At 36.7% G+C, this 21,047-nt stretch overlaps 1 protein-coding gene across 20 annotated transcripts in view; it reads left to right on the top strand.

Moving 5' to 3' along the window:
• Window positions 1–21,047, top strand: part of pex5la (peroxisomal biogenesis factor 5-like a) — a 139,268-nt gene that overhangs the window by 92,675 nt on the left and 25,546 nt on the right. For 10 of the 20 annotated variants that reach the window (XR_012407991.1, XR_012407988.1, XR_012407990.1 and 7 more), the window contains 3 exons: window positions 113–233; window positions 1,310–1,403; window positions 5,943–6,038. Coding sequence is in view for 12 of the 20 variants with exons in the window: in XM_073954192.1 (XP_073810293.1) it covers window positions 113–233; window positions 1,310–1,403; window positions 5,943–6,038 (311 nt within the window). In the remaining 8 variants the exon portion in view is untranslated. Of the gene's footprint in view, window positions 1–112; window positions 234–1,309; window positions 1,404–1,593; window positions 1,624–5,942; window positions 6,039–21,047 lie in introns of all 20 variants that reach the window. The other 10 variants (XR_012407987.1, XM_073954191.1, XM_021477149.2 and 7 more) reach the window with 3 other exon arrangements.

Raw genomic sequence — 21,047 nt, 5'->3', positions numbered from 1 at the left:
CTCTTTTTAAAATGTGCGTGATGCAGATGCCACAAACATAGGTTGCATTTTATTTGGGCTATATTATGATAGTATATCTCTGTCTGAGGACATGGTCTCATTTTGTTTACAGCAGCAGTTCCATCTTCATTGGACAAATGGGAAGAGCTCAACCCACACCCAGAGCGAACTGGTAGCAGAAAGTGGAAACTTGAGAGAAGACGTTCATCAAAGAATTCTGGTGAATTTGTGTGGTAAGTTTTTGCACTAGAAAACAAAGTTTAATATAATTTGGACGATTTTTAGACAATGGAGATCAAATACAGAGAACGACCTATGATGTCCTATATGTTGAGGTCTCTGCTTAGCCCTATTTGAAGAAATTGTTTGACCCTAAAATTTATTTTATTTTTTCTGGTAATGACTGATTAGTTTTCCCAGAGATGGGTTACAGCTGGAAGGGCATCTGCCGCGTAAAACATGTGCTGGATAAGTTGGTGGTTCATTCTGCTGTGGCGATCCCGGATTAATAAAGGGACTAAGCTGAAAAGAAAATGAATGAATGAATGACTGATTAGTAGGTAAAAATATGGCAAAAATTAAACGAGTTCATTGATTCATTCATTTTGTTGTCGGCTTAGTCCCTTTATTAATCCAGGGTCACCACAGCAGAATGAACTGCCAACTTATCCAGCAATTTTTTACGCAGCGGATGCCCTTCCACCCGCAACCCATCTCTGGGAAACATCCACACATACACACACACACTCATACACTACAGACAATTTAGCCTACCCGATTCAGCCTTATCCGCATGCCTTTGGACTGTGGGGGAAACCGGAGTACCCAGAGGAAACCCACGCGAACGCAGTTAGAACATGCAAACTCCACACAGAAACGTCAACTGAGTCAAGAATCGAACCAGCGACCCAGCGACCTTCTTGCTGTGAGACGAACATGCTACCCACTGCGCCACTGCGTCGCCTATTAAACGAGTTTAGCAGCAATAATCAGCTAAAAATCCTAGTTTTGTTCAATTTAGTGGCATTTTTTGCTTTTCATATGCCTGACATTGTGAAAATACTCAGAAATTTTAGTTTTAATCTTTCTTCTTGCTACAGTCATTGCTGTTGTTTATTTTTAACCACTGAGTTTAAAACAAAATAAAAGGTTTTTGAAGTGCTTTGCTCATTATTATTATTATTATTGTTGTTGTTGTTGTTGTTGTTGTAGTTATTTAAAACACTGCATGATAGAGTTTGATGAATTGACCTCTAATTCTGAAGTTAACACCTATTTTGAACATTAATTTCTTCTAACATGATTCTAGGTCTATGGATTGCAAGCCACAGCTAGACACTAGCCACAGGAACTCCCTGGAGGTAAACAATAAAGTAGAGGCAGAAGCCGGGCCAGTAACCCAAGTAAGTGCAACACCAAGCAACACTTTTTATAAGACATAATCATCTGTACACGTGCCAGTGACTTTCACATGTTATTTCCCACATGTCCCATTGTTTGTAGTGCCACCAAACCTATACGTCTGTTTACAAGTGTGAATGACAACACATTGTGGAAGAGTCTGTGCTAACATCTAGAATTCTTCATTTTCAGCTCAACAGGCAATATGTTAGTGGAAGACATGTAAGCCTTTCTGTGCACTCTTTGTATGAATCGCTGAATGGTCTATGCATTTGCACCATGGAAACAGCATCACCACCAAATTCAATGCAAAAAAACGGCTAAACTATTCTGGCACTATTTGAGCTACATTCAGCTAATGAACTGAGGTTGCATCCTCAGGGAAGGTTACAGTGTACAAGGATTTATAAATTTGTTGTGGTGCTACAAGGTACAAATGTTACACGCTTCTTGCCTCATTGAAGCATGCAGGTCTGCTGTATTGCCATCTATCATGATTAGATCATTTAGCAAATTAATTATTGACTAGCCACTGGCCAATATCACCACTGGAGGTTGTACAATAAATCCCAAGGCTGCTATTGAAAAAATTATATAACATGAAATTAGACCAAATATATTGTGTTAAGCAATGGATGCCTTCTCTAGTGCATTTGATTTGTGTGACTGGCTTGTAGATTGGTGTAAATACACAAAAACGTATAATTCCACTGTACTGTTGAAAAGTTTGGGTCAGTAAAATGTAAGTGTTTACTTGTCTTTTTGTTTGTTTTGTTTGTTTGTTTGTATAATTTCTCCCATGCTCACAAAATTTCCCTTTATTTGATCAAATTATTAGAGTAATTATTAGAGTAAAAAAGGTCATTTTATAAAATTATTTGACAAATCTAAAACTACCACCTTAGCCTACCACCTAAGTTGGTGGTTCATTCCGCTGTGGTGACCCCTCATATAGTCATATGAAAATGAAAATGTCATTTATTCATGTGATTGCTAAGCTGAATTTTCAGTTGCTGGTTTTTCATTGTCAGTGTCACATGATCAGTAATTATATTTATATACATTTTATATTGATTATATTGATTTTAATAGTATACTTATATATAGTATACTTATATACTTATAGTATACTTTAATAGTATACTGTATATGATCAGTAATTCTCATATGCAGATTTGGATGTTTCAAGAAGTATTTTTTACTGCAAGCATGCATGTACTGCTTTATTTATTTATTTATCTTGATTGAATAAATTATAATTATACATGTTTGTTTAACAACAGAACTAGGGATGTCCAGAGCTGTTCACATGAATGGAAATTGGCCCCGATCTCGTGGTTTTAGTCTTGATTGGAATTTGACGTTACCTCTCGATCAGAACTCAAATATATATGTATACAGTATATACATATATTCTCTTTTTTTAACCTATCTATAGTTATGCGGTAAAAAGCACCTTGAAGTGGAAAATACAAGTATGTCTACAGTCTGGAGGTATTATAAAGTTGATGACGACAACACTGCCATAGCAAACTGTGAGATATGTAAACTTAGGATTGCCTGCCGGGTATTCTAAGTTGAGGTGCTATTTGTTTATATATAAGTCTCTTTTTATTTACTGTTGCACTAAAGTCCAAAAATGAAGTATTTATGTTATTTATTGCTTGATTGTTCAAGCTATCTTACAGAAGGGCTTTGTTTGGTAACAGAGTTGTAAAATTTTAAAAAGGGTGAATTAAATAGAAAATAAGGAACAGCTTGGATTGTTTTTTTGTTGTTGTTTTTTTTTTTTTTTTGCTTTTATTCATTCTTTTTTTCATGTATTATAAAAGTATCAGATCGGGATTTGGTATCGGTAGATACTCAAAATCAAATGCTTTGGACTCGAGGGCAAAAAAAAAGATCGGGACATCCCTAGACAGAACTTTGCACCATTGAACCTTAATCCCTGCATGATGTACAGTAAGAAGTTAAGATAAAGCTGTCATGGATTTGTCGAGACTAGTCATGATAGAGCAATCAGTACATGTGAGCTGCATGGTTCTAAAAACATCGAGCTCAGACTATCTTTGGCCCATGAGGTGCAGTGGAAATGAAATGTGTAATGTTAAAGGCAATTGTTGCACTGACATAGGGCCTAACAGGCCACATTTAATGTAATTATACAGAGCTGCACCAGCACAATGAAGCACGACCAATTGTCCTTTTTGAGGCCCCCATTATAACCTCCTGTATGAAATCCATTTAACTTGGTAACCTTGGTAATTGATTAATCTCCAATGAGGCAGGTGGCAAATACTTCATCCTATTCCTTTGATTCAGCCTGCCTGGAAGGCTTTGTTATGCCGAGAATTGAATTGGCGGAAATGGAAGTTTTTCAGTGATAGCTCAGCACTTGACATTTAGACTGACCTAAGAACAAGACACAACGCTACATACAGAGGGTGAATTTTTAAAGGGTAACTCTATGATTATGTTATTCATTAAAATGACAAGCAACTTTAAAGATTAAGGGACACCGAAAACATAACACTATTATTAATGAAAATTCAACACAGAAAGCAGCCATTTTAATTTAGCATGATTAATTTGATTCAATGCAATTAAAAAGTAGCATAATTAATTATGCCATCTGGTATATACAGTTGAAGTCAGAATTATTAGAACCCCCAGAATTATAAGACTCCCTGTTTATTTATTCGTCAATTTTTATTTATTATTTATTAAATAAATATTGGGGCGAAGCAGTGGCGCAGTAGGTAGTGCTGTCACCTCAAAGCAAGAAGGTCGCTGGGTCGCTGGTTCGAGCCTAGGCTCAGTTGGCGTTTCTGTGTGGAGTTTGCATGTTCTCCCTGCGTTCACGTGGGTTTCCTCCAGGTGCTCCGGTTTCCCCCACAGTCCAAAGACATGCGGTACAGGTGAATTGAGTAGGCTAAATTGTCTGTAGTCTATGAGTGTGTGTGTGTGTGTGTGTGTGTGAATGTGTGTGTGGATGTTTCCCTGAGATGGGTTGCGGCTGGAAGGGCATCCGCTGTGTAAAAAACTTGCTGGATAAATTGGCGGTTCATTCCGCTGTGGTAACCTCGGATTAATAAAGGGACTAAGCCAACAAGAAAATGAATGAATGAATAAATAAATATTTATTTATTTGTTTATTTATTTATCTGTCAATCACTGGAAGAATTTGAAACTGCTAGATGGAAGATATATTGGTCAATGAATAATGAATTAACAATGAATGACTTTATTTTGATTAACTAACAGTAAAAATATAAATAAATACTATAATAATTGTATTGTTCATTGCTTGTTCATATTTATAAATAAGTAAATAGTTGAAATATCATTAACTAATGGTTCCTAATTGTAAAGCCTTACCAATAAAGTTTGTCATATCATGTAATTAATTTATTTAAAGAAACCCTTCACTTTTGGAAATAGTCTCATTTTACAAGTCACCAGCTAGGTAAGAAAGCTCTGTTGTCCCTGCGTCAGCCATAATCCTGCAGCAAAATCCCTTGATTATTACGTCAGAATGAGAGTATGAAAATGAGACCTAGAAAATAGCAACTTATCATCTTCTGTTGGTCTTAGTGGCTACATGATGTAACTACTGATAAGACAAGCTTTAAATAGTAAAATTATCAAATCTTTTGGAATATTTTGAGTGAGATACTAATGGTCTAATTCGATTCAACGATCTATGCGAAGCTAAGCTAAAAATGCTCCCGTCAAACCTGGAGATATGCTGTGTGGATTAAAAACTGTAAAACTCAATTGTTTAGCTCAATAGGACTTGTTAAATGAGCCATTTTTTTTTTTAAGTGGAGTGTTCTTTTAACAATTTTAATGGATTTCTAGTCCTTGCAGTAACCTAGTTAACAAAATATAACACAGTGTTTTAATCATGTTGTTAAGCTATCGGCAGAGGTATACAGGCTCCTGTTGTTTATGCCCATATGTCACCCTCTAAATTTGAAACATCTCCATATGAAGCATTTATGACAAACAAAACCGTTGAGGTCTTACTCTTGTATTTTATTTTGCAGTAAGCTTGATTTCTGTTGCTGTGTGCTTAATAAACACACACACACACACACAGCAGTGTAGTGGAAATGAATGGCTTTGCCGCATGTCAAGCATGTCTTCAGGTGTACAGTGTTGAAAATGGTGCAAATTTGACGATTTCTGCTGAGCAAAGGTCTCCTGCCATGCTATTTTCAGATTTGCATACTGAGAAAAATGTGTGAGGGCAGTGCACTGTGCATGACAAGCCAGTCCAGAGCCATTATGAGTGTGAGAACATTAAGTGTGGACAGCAGGACCTCAAAAGGGAGTGAACGTGAGAAAGAGAGAGAGAGAGAAAGAGAGAGAGAAAGAAAGAGAGAACGAAAGAAGACCTTGTGCTGTAATGATGGCATTTCTCCTTGCCTCTGGCATCAGAAGTTGGCAAGGGCAGGGCCTTTTCTCCTGTCAGAGTGACTGAGAGATGGCTGGACACGTTCTCTCTGACTGCTACTCTGTTTGCGTGTGTTTGACAGGGCCGATTGAGCAAAGAGCAGAGGTGGGGCAGCACACTGCTGTCCAGAAACCAGTCTCTGGAGGAGGAGTTTGAGAGAGCGAAGGCAGCAGTGGAGGTAAGAGAAGTGTCCTACACTGTTTTTATATTGACAATCATGAAAAACAGTCCCTCATAATCAGTGCTGGATAAAGTGCACAAATCTAAAGCGTATAGATAGCCCAATAAAATGACTCTTTCACTAAATTTAAATGCACTTACTGTAAACATTAAAAGTAAAAAGAACTTCTTTTAAAGCAAATTTAATTTACAAACTATTAGTAAATTTACAATAGTAAATGTGATTTTAGTCCCAAATGACTTGAAATTTAAATGAAGATAATTTGTGAAATGTCTCTGAAAAAACTATGAAGAGAAAAGCCTAGTATATGATTGAACACTATGCTAGTTACAGATTTTGACATCATGTTTAATTTGCAACACAGGCTCATTCTAAAAATATAGCCCTATATACGTTTCTGGAAACCGCAAATTATGTAGCTGCAGCTACATATGGCTGCATTTCGTCTTTAAAACAAAAGCTACGGGGCGGTATGATGCAGTTCCTGTTTGCACTTGCCAGCTGACTGCTTACCTGCATGTGGACAGCTTTTCTGCTGTTGCCAGTTTATCTGGTGGCTTGACGCGTACGGCGGTTGACTTGAGATGCAGTGCAGAGTTCAAGTCCAGTGGAGAACGGTTCCAGAAAGTAGGTAAGCCAAAAACAAAAGTTAAAAAAGTAAAATACACATGTAAATAACAGGGTGAGAATGTGGTAAAATCTAAAAACGTAATAATCACAATGGGCTTTTCTTTTTCTGGATTGCTTTTCAAAACAATCACAAACACTGCGGTTGGGTTTAGCCCCTTCAGACCTGAATTATGTTCCAAATTTCAGAAAAATGGGATGTCATGTGATGTCCATTGTAATGAACGCAGGGTCTGAAGGGGTTAAGGAAGGGGGTGGTGGGTCAATCCAGCCTGATCTCATGAGAAAATGTAAGTATTTTACGTTTTGCCAGTTTAGTGGCTAATTCGTACGAATTCGTACGAGTTCAGTCGTACGAAATAATACGATTTTAAAAAGGAGGCGTGGCACCTGGCCCACCCCTAACCCCAACCGTCATTGGGGGATGAGCAAATCGTACTAAATTGTACAAATTAGATCATACGAATTCATACGAATTAGCCACTAAATGAAAAAGTTACGAATTGCCGTGAGATTGTGTTGGTCAATCAGTGCTTTTTAAAACACTATTGGTAGGGTTTAGGGGAGGGCGTGTTGGTTCAGTTGGTGCTTTTTAAAATACTATTGGTTGGGTTTAGGGAAAGGGGGTTATCGGTCAGGTTGTCAGTTAGTCATGTAGTCAGTCGACAGCAGCTTCTTGTAGACTTACATGAGAACAGCTCGCGAATGGCACTCGCGAGAAAAAATTGAGATATGAAAAAGCGTACATAGCGGTCTCCGATGAAAAAAACGTAGCTCCTGAGACATATTTTGTTCTCTCCAGAAATGTATATAAGGGTACATAATCGAAATGAGCCTAGGTTGCTTGTTTTGGTTTGTTTAGATGTGTTGCATTTATGTTTTTATCTCAACCCAAATAGAGAACATTTTAATTCCATCATTTTAGCTTGTTTGGTGTGTAACAAGGTTTAAACCACAGTTTCACAATCATTCAAATGAACTACATAAAACAGACCAGTTGTAGAGTAATTTAACCAAAAGTGCCAAATGTAAACTTTCATGGATTTATTATTATTTAGAAATATCATTATTGAGGGAAATCGTTTTAATGTTGAAAAAAATCGTCTTGAAGTTACGTAAAGGTGTGCCTTCTGCTGCTGCTAAAACATAAATAAATTAATAAAAATTAATAAGACCTCGCCTTTGGAAGAGTTGGAAACCACCTGCTGTCACAAGTACAATGTGATGCTAATTAGCCTTACTCAATAATTGATTGATTATAATGTCATCGCCATCACTCAGGGAATAAGTTGGACCATATAATAACTTTCCATTGCTCAATGAGAGGAAGAAATAGGCCAGTCGTGCAGCATCAGGTGGCAGAGTAGAGTGTATTGTGCTTACAGAAACTAGATATGGGCTGATTCAGCTGGAGACCCTGCTATCCAACATCAGTTCCTCTGCTTCAGTGATCACAACCGCTGATGCATTGGAAGAAATTACTCTATGGCCTGTCACTCAGAAAAAAATAAATGGTGAAAAAACGGATAGTAATATTTTGGTTTTAATATTTTCAGTAGTACTGCTCAGATAAAAGAGTTGTTTTTTTATTCTAGACTGACAATATTATATTATATTATATTATATTATATTATATTATATTATATTATATTATATTATATTATATTATATTATATTATATTATATTATATTATATTATCATTAACCATAGGTATATTATAATCATATTGTTCAAACGGTATTACAAAAAGGTAACTTAATCAAAAATAAAAATAAAAAACTTACAAATATATAAAATATGTTTTAGTATATACTTTGCAGTGCTGACTGCACAAAAATTTACAAAAACGAAGTAATATCTTCAATACTTCGAAGACACTGGAAATATTACTGTACCTGTCTATTACCTGACTTTCTGCTGAAAGAAAGTAAAAAACTATGCCTAAAACTAAAAAATAAGCTTTGTGACACTGAAATAAAAATATTTGACAGAGTATCTTGACACTTAGGGCCTACTCACACTATGCCATCCGTACCATGCCCAGGCCCGTTTCCGGGATCGTTTGAGAAGTGTGAGTGCGCTGAATCGGGCTCAAGCACGGTTCACTTGGCCGGCCCTAGCCCGGTTGGAAGAGGTGTGCCTGGGCCCGGTTCACTTGGGCTTTGGCGCGGTACGCTTGTGTGTGAGTGCAAAACGCACCAAAGCCCGAAACTGAAAGCGAGACGTGACTTTTAAGGCACTGTTTCATATGGATTTATTAATAATTCTTACTGTTCAGTGAACGCAAACTGCCGTAGTTTATTAAAGACGCAAAACCTTCACTGCACGACAGCTGCGCGCCTTCAGCAGACCTCCTCATTCCTGCAGCATGAGGGCTTTATGATTGTTTATGAGCGCCAAAAGTGGTGGATCTGTTCGGCGAAATGTCTGACTGCATGTCCCCGCATTCCTAAGTACTGTTTGGCGAATTATTTGACGGCATATCAAATGACTGAAACGATATAACTAGAGAAATCTCCACTGTGCTGCTGAGTGAGAGAGCGCTTCTCACTGAACAGCGCAGCAGCGATGACGTAAGCGTGCCGAAGCCCGTTTGTGGTGTGAGCGCGGGCCGTCGGGGGAGACGGGAGGGGGGACAAGCGTGCTTTGGCCCGGTTCGAGGCAACTGTACCTAGTGTGAGTACGGCCTTCATGACATTTTAATGATAAATACAATTTGTACCACTGTAGTTGAATAAAATTGCACAAGAAAAATATTGTTGGCGCTGTAATAAAATGTATTTATACTGTTGTAGAATTATAGTATACAATACATTTTTCCACTTTTAATGGGAAATTTTAATGGCAAATTTCAACACAAATAATAAAATAAACAAGTAAATAACAGGCTGAAAATGTGGTAATGTGGTAAAATTTGAAAATCTGATGAGGGCTTTTCTTTTCTTCAAATGGTTTTGAAAATTGTTAATCGGGTTTAGGGAAGTGGGTGTATCAGTAAATCGGTGCTTTTGAAAACACTATTGGTTGGATTTAGGGTGGGTCAATCAGTCAGTCAGTGAGTCAGTCAACAGTCAGTCGACAGCGGCCTCTGGTGAATTTACATGTGAACAGCAGGCACGAATGGCACTGGCAAGAAAAATTAGAGGTCTGAAAAAGCTTACACAACAACCTCTGCTGAATTTGCGAAAACAAAAAGCGGTACATTTTCAGAAGGAGTGTGAGTTAACTAATTCAGTTTGCTCTACTCCAAAAAAGTGATTGATTCATGAAAATTAATGACAATCATGTTTATGATAGATTTATGACAAATCATGTTGTCATGACAAAGACTTATAATTTATTTGTTCATGTAAAGTTGTCATACTAAAGACATCTCAAACAATGTCATCTTTACATTTAAAAGGACAACTGTGAATGACATTTATTGACAGTCATAAGCATGCATACAATCTCAAATGTCATATATCATGATTATAAAGTCTTCATGACAGGCTTATGCACATCACCTTCAAGTAAAGTGTTACTATTTATATTTTATTTGTATTTTTGGTCCTGGACACAAAGGAATAGTAACCAGAACATGAATAAAATATTTCCTCAAAGTGTGATAAGACTACTTAGTACAGTGTTACAAGTCCTCACTGCTTAATAGTTGATGTTCTGATGAGTGTCTGCTATTGCATTACATGTGTTGCAGAGGTAGAGTGCTAAGGGCAAAAACATGGACATCTGTAAGAACAGATGAATAATGGAGGAGAACGAGGAAGGGCACATCTTAAAGTGAAAGCAGTGCGTACAGTACAAAGAATTATGCAATGGAGAAATTTTATTGTGCAGAAAATCATTGGTTAGCCTTCAAGACATTGTTTTTATGTAAGATAATGTTCAGTTTGTAGAGAGTTGAGAGAACTTGAAGTACAGTGTGTAAGTAGTGATTCTCAGGGCTCCAATGGGAACAAATGGAGGATTGATCGATTGCACCATCCTTGAGTTACGATCATTATGAGAACACACTGAGAGCTGTCCTTCTGCCTCCAGTCCCCCTATAAGAACCGGCATATATTTAATATGATTATTAGCTGAGCGGAGTCCTGAATTATCCAGAAAGATACTCTCTGGGACATTGAGACCGGTTTCCAATCATCTCATTTGTTGATGCTCTGAATGAAGAAATATCTTGGAGCCTAAAAATGAATTGAAATGAGGAAGAGTCAGGCCGGGCTGCTTACTGAGCGGTGAATAAAGATGCGAGATAGATGGGAAATGCATTTTACGCCCCGCAGTCTTAGGGGAGGACGCTGAGATGCAGGAAACAGAATACAACTGAAATTATGCTGCTCTATTTAGAAACAGGCAGACAGTGAGAGGTGAACGCGGGCTTGCTGGCTGACTCTCTGCTGGTCAGGGCCAAATATAACACAAAGGTGTGTTAAATGTAAGAATTTATGCTGAAAATAACAGTGCATTTCTGGATTCATGAATATAAAGGCGTATAAATACAATGTGCCTCCAAGGAACCCTTTTGAGAATTGGCATTTTGGAACAATAATAGGATTAATTTCACTGTGGCAAAAAAAAAAATGTTTTTTTTCTGTAGCACATGTCCAGTGCTTAAATGTGTCTTATTATCCTTTTCAGAAGATGGAGAAGATGTTTCAGTTGATGCAAAATGACAGGGATCGGTTTTAACAGCAGGACTTGACAGCTTGTCAATTTGGATTTTGATATGCTCAACAAACCAAACTCTTAGACCCCCGAAAAATGTGTGTTTTTGGAAAAAAAGAAGGAAATTACAGCTGCAGGAGCAATACACTCATCCAGTTTTAGGATCATTTCTGGTTGCAATTTACAATAAGGTTACAATATTTACTAATGCATTGCTTGGTACCACTAGTTGCTCTGTGAATTAACAAGAACCAACAAGGAACAACTTTATTTTCATTAACAAAGGTAAATGAAGATGACATTAACTAATAGAAGTGTAAAGAGTAAACATTTTTAAATAATAGAATTTTTAGCTTTTATTATACATTGTTTATATCAAAGGTTGCTTCTATATATATTATTTAATTGGTTAAAAACACATTGAAAATTTGTATTTTTGTATTTTTAACTAGCATTAACACAGATAAATACAATATAGGCTCATTCTGAAAATGTAGCCTTTTATACATTTCTGGAGATCGTGAATTATGGAGCCAGTAGTACGTATGGCTGCATTTCTTTTTTTTTTAATGAACGCTATTGTGTGGTGTGACGTCCCTTTTCACATTTACCAGCTGACCACTTACCTCAGTATGGACAGCTTTCTGGCTGTTACCAGAGAGGAGTCGACCACAATGATGGGGTTTGAGTCTGGTTAAGAACAGTTACAGAAAGCGGGTAAGACAAAAACAGAAGCTATAAAATAAAATAACCAAGTAAATAATGGTGAGAATGTGGTAAAACGTGGTAAAAATCAGACGAGAGCTTTTCTTTTTCTGAAATGCTTTTTAAATTTGTCGGTTGTGTTTAGGGAAGTGGGTGGGTCAATCTGTGCTTTTTAAAATACTATTGGTTGGGTTCAGGGTAGAAGGAGGGTGGGTCAGTCGATAGGTCAGTCAGTCTGTTTAGTCAGTCAAACAGTCAGTCGACAGCGGCCTCTGATGGATTTACGAGAGAACAGCAGGAATGAATGGCACTCGCGAGAGACAATTGAGATTTCAGAAAGCGTAGACAGTGGCCTCTCGTGGATTAGCAAAAACAAAAAATGCAAAAAACCTAGCTCCTGAGACATATTTGACGGTCTCCAGAAATAGAGGTACATTTTCAGAATGTGTGTGATGTGTATGTGCGTGAATGATTGTGTATGGATTTTTGCGAGTGATGGGTTGCTGATGGAAGGGCATCTGCTGCGGGAAATTTGTTCTGGATAAGTTGGCGGTTCGTTCCACTGTGGCAGCCCAGATTAATAAAGCAACTAAGCTAAAAAGAAAAAGAATGAATAAAACTGTATTGTAATTAAAGCATAAGACATTTGCATATTAGTCAGTAATATTACTGAAATTCATATAAAAAGTAAATAAATATATATTTTTACACACACCTAAGTAAATAAATAGACTCAATTATGTACTAGAAATTTGGGTGAAATCTTAATTAATATTAATACCATTGTTTAATATTAGTTAAAGCATTTAAAAACTAATGGAGTCATTTTGTAAACGTATTTGTAAGAGTTAAAACTGTCATTAAGAATTGTTAAGGATACTGAGGATATGAATGTATTAAGTTATATAGATTAGAAGATGTTTAAAATAGTTTCCTGAATATGTTGTTGACTTTATAAATACAAAAAACTCCACAGGAAGTTCTTTTTCAAAAGTTAGTGTAAAAGCTGCATAGGAATTAGGACTTAACTGTGTGTATGACTGTCACACTTAAGCCTTTTAATTGTTTGTCACGTCTGTCTTTGTGGTTTTCTAATTCTAATCATGAGCTGACCCTTGGTCTCATTAGTTTGTAATTATGAGATGAATATATTCGCATGCTCTTCATTTAAAGAGTTAGCAGCTGAGAGGGGTTCAGATCGTTCTTCACGTCCACCACTTTGACTTTTTTCTATTAATGAAGTGATTTTTCCATTTTAACCTGTTAGATTGATTCCTAAATCAGCAATACAACGATGAAAATTATTTGCTTGAAATTATTTATGATTTTTTATGATTATAAGTTCTTAAATCGTTTTGGAGTTATAAAAATATATAATATATATAACAAAATATATAAATTCATTCATGGTAAAAAAAAAAGACACTTTAATTTTCTTAATAATTATTTTGCAGCATCAGATCTTTTCTTACCATGTCTGGTCTGATTCACTCAAGGATCTAGTCTCTCTCTAAACTCTTTGTGATAACCTACTCTGTTTATTTATTTATCTTTGATGGTGGCTTTACCCTACTTTAATTAGTGCTTGAGTTCTCATCCTTTTAATTGTATACTTTCAAGGCACCTAAAACAGAATACATGAGGTAAACTTCTTTTTCATAACTTCAGTTTTTGCAGTTTTTTGATTCATGTTTACAGGCATTACAGGAAGTTAATTATGCAGATTTGTTACAAACCCACATAGATCTGTGCATTGTTCACATTTGAGACAAAGTCAGACACTACCTTCCATTCACAATGGCTCTTCAAACTTCAAACAAAGTTCTTTTTCATTTTTAATTTGAGACCAAAAGGAAGTTTGAACTCTTCAACACTCAAGTAGGTTGGGTTGTAAATGTGTCACGCTGCTTGCATGAACCCCTAAACACAATGATGGAAAGGACAAATTTATTAACAGCCTTCTCCTAGAGATGTGCCACCTTGGTCATGTCACATCTTAAATTTATTTATTTTATTGTATTTTTTGCCACGGACAAACAACAAATGTCACCATCTCTGTGCGCAAACTTCTAGAAAAGATGTGGAGCAATGAGGTGGGCTTCTCATCTCCTGAGGGACCCTCTCTGTGTCTTTAAATCTCTCCGTAAGTGATCATACAGATGAAGATACAACTGTACCAGCTCTGCTTCTTGACTCTCTAGTCTATTCATGTAACTACTGTTGTTTTAGCAGGAGATTGAATTGCAACACACTCACTGATTGAATTTTCATCACGGACCAATGGTAGCTCAAAGGGCTAAAACAAGCTCCCCCCAAAAGTTTGCTTTGGTGAGCTGTTTTGAACTGACAAAACTAAAAATAAAAATAAAAATCATTTATTTTGGTCTAAATGATATAATTCCAGCTCATTCTTTGACTGTGTTTAAAGTATATCAGGGTCTTATAGGCTCATTTATGGAAGCCTTAAGAACAGGGAAAATGTACTTTTACATTTTTCTGAAACTTGAAACATAATTCAAGTCTAAAGTGGTTAAAAAGCGACCAGAAATGGCCCAAATGGTCCTGGTATAAATATGAAATGAGTTGGGAATGGGGATTTGTTTTACCAAACACGAATTTTAATTATAAGGTGTAGATAAAAAAGTTCTGAATTGTCTGAAACGCAGCAATGGAATTACTGACCGCTTGTTTCTGGCACATGAGAATCTTCTACTTCTGGCATATGAGAATCTGTTCTTTTTATTTTAGGGCTCGATAAATTGTTTTGTTGTGTACATTTGTCTTTGAAACTCTGCAGAATATTTCATTCACAAACAGCTTAAACTCACCAATACATAAAAGAAATATTCAAAACTGCATAATAAGGCACATGTAAGACTTTATATTAAGTGGCCTTAACTGATATGTACTTACTGAAATTAATCATTGGTGCAGTGTACTTGTTGTGTAAAATTTGTGTTTTTACTTTACACTTATGCTTGATTGAATATATACATGTAATTACACTGTTGGCCATCCCTTACATCTGAACCCACCCTTAAACCTACCCATACCACCAAACCTGTCTCTTGTCTTACCTGTATCCCACCTCAAGAGCACCAGAAGTGTTCTGCAATACATTATGAGCACAGCATAAGTACATTGTATTTTTAGTGCAAGTACATAGTTGTTAAGGCCGAAGATATAGAGAACCATTTTTTTTGCCAACTGTCCCATGCAATTTTGCTTATAATGAAAACATTTTGTTTTAAGGATGTTCACACAAAATGTTTACACAAAATTCTAATTAAGAACCAATTAAGAACTATGCTTCTTCCATTGTGTCAGTAGCGATTAGCTTCCTGGCTTTTGTGTACCGTCCAAACAGAAATAAAGGTCTCAGACTTATGAACCAAAGGGCACTCTATTTTAGAAACAAAGCCCAATTAGACAATAGTTTCTCACCCTGGTGGAACAGCATGGTCTTGATCATGTGTCTCTTGTTTGAGAATGAGGAGGACTGAGCACTGACCCCCTCTGGAGCCCTCGGTGTCCCCGTTAAGGCTTCTGCCTTGGCCTGCTGAGCTCCTGACAACATCTCAGACATTTTTTGCACTTATAGAGCTGTGTCTCACAATCTCTCAAGGGACGAAAAATGCAGTGGAGGTAAAAGAAGTCTAAAGGAAAGATGCCAGTGTTGAATGACAGATAATGTCACAGGGGTGTTCAGCAATGCTTTTTCTGCGCCCCTTACACAGTAACAGCTTCAGGGGATGTCATAACACAGCTCTCGTTATTCTTCATGGATCTTTTCCAGTGTTTCTGACACATATTTCAATGAAGCGGATATTTTTAGAAATAGTCCAGGTGCTTCGCAATAAATAGGTGACCAGTTTTAAAGGAATAGTTCAACCACACACAAAAAAAAATAATAATACTTGCACTACACAAAAAAAAGAAAGAGAATTTTAAGTTCACACTTTTATTTGCAATTACATTGAGTGGTAAATGAAGCTTTCAAAGAGGCTCGGTGAAGCAATCATTTGGGTCTTGTGAACCAGATCAACCAATACATTCCATAACACTACAACTTCTAAGGTTGTAATTTTGACTATTTTAAAAATTTGTAATAACTTTGTTGAAACAGAACCCATATAATTTCAGTACCCTGACTTTTCTTAAAGAGATAGTTCACCCCCCGACCCACCCCCTCAACAAAAAAAATTACCTCGTCATTTACATTAACTGATAAAAGTCTTGTCACCTATACAAGTTTTAGGAACAACAAATAATAACGACATCTAGGCAAAGGCCTCTAGATTACATTTATTTGAACAAAATAAAATGCCTTGATTTTTAATTATTTAATAAGGAAATAATGTCTGAGTTTGCTTAGATAAAAGTCTTGTCACTTAACAGAAATAATATACAGTAAAAAATATAAAGTCATGTTGCAGTGGGAAAAGAATTAATATGCATATGCATATTAATATGCATCCACATATACTGCATCCATACATCTCTGCAATGACTCTTATTGACTCTTTACTTATTAATAAAGTCAACTGGGATGGCAAAAAAGCGTTCTTGCACGACTCCCAGAGTTCATCAATATTCTTTGGATTCATCTTCATGCCTCCTTCTTCATCTACTCCAGACATACTCAATAATGTTCATATCTGGTGACTGAGATGGCCAATCCTGGAGCACCTTGACCTTCTTTGCTTTCAGGAATTTTGATGTGGGGGCTGAAATATAAGGAGGAGCACTATCCTGCTGAATAATCTGCCCTCTCCTGTCGTTTGTAATGTAATGGGCAGCACAAATGTCTTGATACTTCAGGCTGTTGATGTTGCCATCCACTTTGCAGATCTCTCGCATGCCCCCATATTGAATGTAACCCCAAACCATGATTTCCTTTAACAAACTTGACTGATTTCTGTGAGAATCTTGGGTCCGTGCGGGTTCCAATTGATCATCTGAGGTATTTGTGATGATTGGAAAGCAGTTCATCAGATGATTCATCGGAAAAAATTGCTTTCTGACACATTTTCAAATGATCAACTAGAAGTCAAGTTATTCTTTATTGCTCTTACAACTGGGATCGACAACAAGACTTTTGTCAGGTGGTGTATTCCTAGAGTTTTAAATATTTATGAGTTTCTTTCTTCCGTTGAACACAAAAGAATATCTTTGAAGAACACGTGTTCTTGGCACCCATTCAATCCATAATAGCAAAAAATACTTGTAATTATGTTTTGTGTGTGTGTGTGTGTGTGTGTGTGTGTGTGTGTGTGTGTGTGTGTGTGTGTGTGTGTGTGTGTGTGTGTGTGTGTGTGTGTGTGTGTGTGTGTGTGTGTGTGTGTGTGTGTGTGTGTGTGTTTTCATTAAATATTTAGTTAAAGTTTGCTGGGCTATTTAGGGTTTTTACAGTATATCTCTTTTTATTTGAGTTTTAGTTGGTCTACTTGATATTTTTATTGTCAGAGAAGGAATTTCATTCCAGAGCGGAAGCACATTCTCAAATTTTGAATAAAAATTACTAAAACAATTAACCCTTACTGATTAACCTTAAAATACTGGTAGCATTTTTGTTTAAGGACCAATTCCTACTAGCCGGCTGGCCAGTTGGCATTTCTGTGTGGAATGCATATTCTCCCTGTGTTCGTGTGGGTTTCCATCAGGTGCTTCTGTTTTCCCCACAGGCCATAGACAAGCGCTGTAGGTGAATTGGGTAAACAAAACTTGCCATAGTGTATGAGTCTGTATGTGAATATGAGAATGTATGGCTGTTCCCCAGTACTGGGCTGTGGCTGGAAGGGCGTAAACCATATGCATAGTTGGTGGTTCATTCCGCTGTGGTGACCCCTGATAAATAAGGGACTAAGCCGAAGGAAAATGAATGAATAAATGAACTACTGGCTTATTACCTGACTATTAATAAGACATTGACTGCTTTTATTTATAAAGTATGATCTTATTCTACATCCCTAATCCCACCTAAACCCAACCACTGACTAAAATATCAAACTAAGCAAAGAAAGTAAATTGTGTCCACTTTTATTTTATGACAACCACAATAGCAAGTTACTAGAAAGCATTTATATAATTTAGAAATACACTGCTGAAAATTACAGTATACTACTGTAGATCAGCAAAGCATCTCAGATGTGTGCTGTGAAGGGTGTCCTTAACAAAGTGCTCTGGCTCTCAAAAAGTTCAGTCAAGCAGTGGGAGATAATGAGTCTTCAACTTTGACCTTTGACTAGTTGGTCTCTCTCTTTCTCTCTCTCTCTCTCTCTCTCTCTCTCTTTCTCTCTCTCTCTCTCTCTCTCTCTCTGTGTGTGTATGTGGAGTTGCTGGGGGAAAGAGAGGGAGGCTCATCCAATTACTGTAATTGGCCACTTAGTGAAGCTGTTGCCCATCATAAAACACGGAGGGCCATTTATCTCCTCAACAAAAGACGTGTCATTGAACAAAATAACATCTCATCAACTTTCAGTCGCACAACATTCTTTGAAAACCCTCATCACAAATACAGTCTCTGAGGGAGTCATGCCATGAAGGCTTTTGAAAAGCAGATCTCGCTCTTACAGCAGAGCTATTCAACTGAATATGAGCCATAATGAAGGGACGCCGGGGACTTGTGACCTGAATCGATTGGTAGGTGACTTCAGTAAATGCTCCCGTCACTTCTGATTTTATAAAACATAGCAGTGATGTGTGAGATTTTCTGGCTTTTGTGTAAAAAAGCATTTTGTGTTAACGTTTAAAAATAATCTAATCAATCTACGTCAAATTAAAGTGTTTCAGTGCACTCAGTTTGATGACTAATGCAATGAGAAAGTAATTTTTGTTTGATTAATCAAAGCCCCAAATGAGATTTCCAAATGTCCTAGATGGCTGAGAGCCGAATGATTGCTTGCGTGGCTGTGTAAGTCTCCTCTTGCCATCAATATTCATGCGCAATGATTCATTATTCAGATTGCTGAGCACAGAGAGTTCAGAGGCATGTTGATACAGATTTGAGACATTCATAAGTGCTGCACACCTGCAGGGACTCCACTAAAGACTGAGATTTAACCAGAACTTGATGCTGCTGAGGCCATGAAGTGCTCTTATGGACACTGTGGAAAGCAAAGGAATAAAAACAACATAAATATATCTTAGAATAAAATATATATGTTTAAGATTGCTAGCTTGCCAGTGGTGGAAAGAGTACTGAAAAATCATACTCAAGTAAAAGTACCATTACTTGCCCAAAAATGTAGTGCGAGTAGAGTAAAAGTTTCTTTTGTAAATATTACTCAAACTATGAGTAAACAGTTGCCCTTTTAAAAGTACTCAAGAGTGATGAGTAGTGAGTATTAGGTTTTGAAAAGTTTGCATGCAGTTTGTGCAGATAAGTGTAAACGTAACATTCTGTAGTGCATTTTGTGATCTTACCATATTCACTCCTTCCTTTGATTGTTTGCTTATTCTGTCCTTTATTCATTTGTTCAATCGTTTCTCCATTCATTTCATCCTTAATTCATTCCTTTCTTCATTTGTTTGCTAATTCATTCATTCGTTCATTCTTTTGTTCCTTCATTTGGTCCTTTGTTCATTCATTCCTCCGTTCCTTCCTTCCTTCCTTTGTTCAGTCTTTCCTTGAATCCTTCATTTATTTGGTCCTTCCTTTCTTCATTAGTTTGGTCCTTCCTTCATTCGTTTTTTCCTTCCATTCCTAGTTCCGCCCTTACTTCCATTCTTTATTGTGATTTCAGTCATCATATAGGCGACATCCTTCATTTTTCTCATAATTGACATGCAGTCTATAAACAGTCTCTTGGTCAGTGCATGTGATGATTTTGGACATCTTCTTGGACATTTTTATTGCTTGAGGTCTTGAGGTTGTTCAGCATGATGCAATTTACTTTCTGTGTGCGAATTGATTGGACTGGAATCGTGGGGCTGAATTCTCTACTTTAGCCAATCACCATAGACAAGAAAGATATAAAGTAGTGACTGCAGGTTAAAGAAAAATAGTGGAGTAAAAGTACCGATACAGCACAAAAAAATTTACTCAAGGAAAAGTAAAACTACTTATCAAATTGCAGTAATTGGAGTATTTGTAATTTATTACTTTTACACCATTGGTTTTATAAAATGGGAGTCATGAGCCCCGAGGGGTCACGGGACAACGAAGGGGGGTTGCCTGGTGATTTCCAAAAATCTATTTATTTTTATTAAACCATAAGAATTACCATATTTTATCCATAACCTACTGTTACTTTATACTATATAGTTACTATTGTAGCTTAAAGTTACTAGGTCTACTGGATTGCGACCCAGCAATAGCGTCAGATACAGCAGAGTGACTTTATAATGCCAGGTTGAACTTTCTGGCACATTTACAGCACTGAAATACATACAAAAAAAGTTAAATGAAGAATAGACTTGGGTCTATTGGAGTGTGTGCGCCATTTCATGCAATGTTTTTATATTTATAACCACCTCAGAGGAAATTGGGGGTCACAAGTCACTGGCATTGTTATTTTGGGGGTCGTGGGCTGAAAAAGTTTGGGAACCCCTGCTTTACACCACTGCAGCTAGCTTAACAAAAATCATGTACATGTACGAATTTGGTTTATTGGCATTTCAGTACCTTTAACCGTTTTGTACCCTGTGTATATTTCAATGTTGGTCACATGTCAGGTCATTTTTTATTTCTTTATTTTTTTGCTTCTGAAGCATTTCACCTAATTTAAAGCCTGCTGTCCATGATATAATATGGCTCCACCTGTTGCAATCTGAAATATATCAATTACGCTGAAGAGAAGAATGGCAGCACTGTTCCAAACACAGAGGAAACCATTTTCAATGGTTTTATTCAAATTTATTGATGTTTGACAATGTTTCATAGAATGAATGGAAAAAAGAAGGATTGCATTTAGTAATTAAAGTAAAAAAAAAAAAAAAGTTTTTTAACGGTGTATTCGGTTCTCAAGAGGTTAATGATTCTGGAGGTTGAAATGCAGTTTTTGTTT

Source organism: Danio rerio, chromosome 6 (genome assembly GCF_049306965.1).
Source record: "Danio rerio strain Tuebingen ecotype United States chromosome 6, GRCz12tu, whole genome shotgun sequence".
NCBI lineage: Eukaryota > Metazoa > Chordata > Actinopteri > Cypriniformes > Danionidae > Danio > Danio rerio.
The sequence above is the reverse complement of the archived record's forward strand: the minus strand, read 5'-3'. Positions and strand labels throughout refer to the sequence as shown.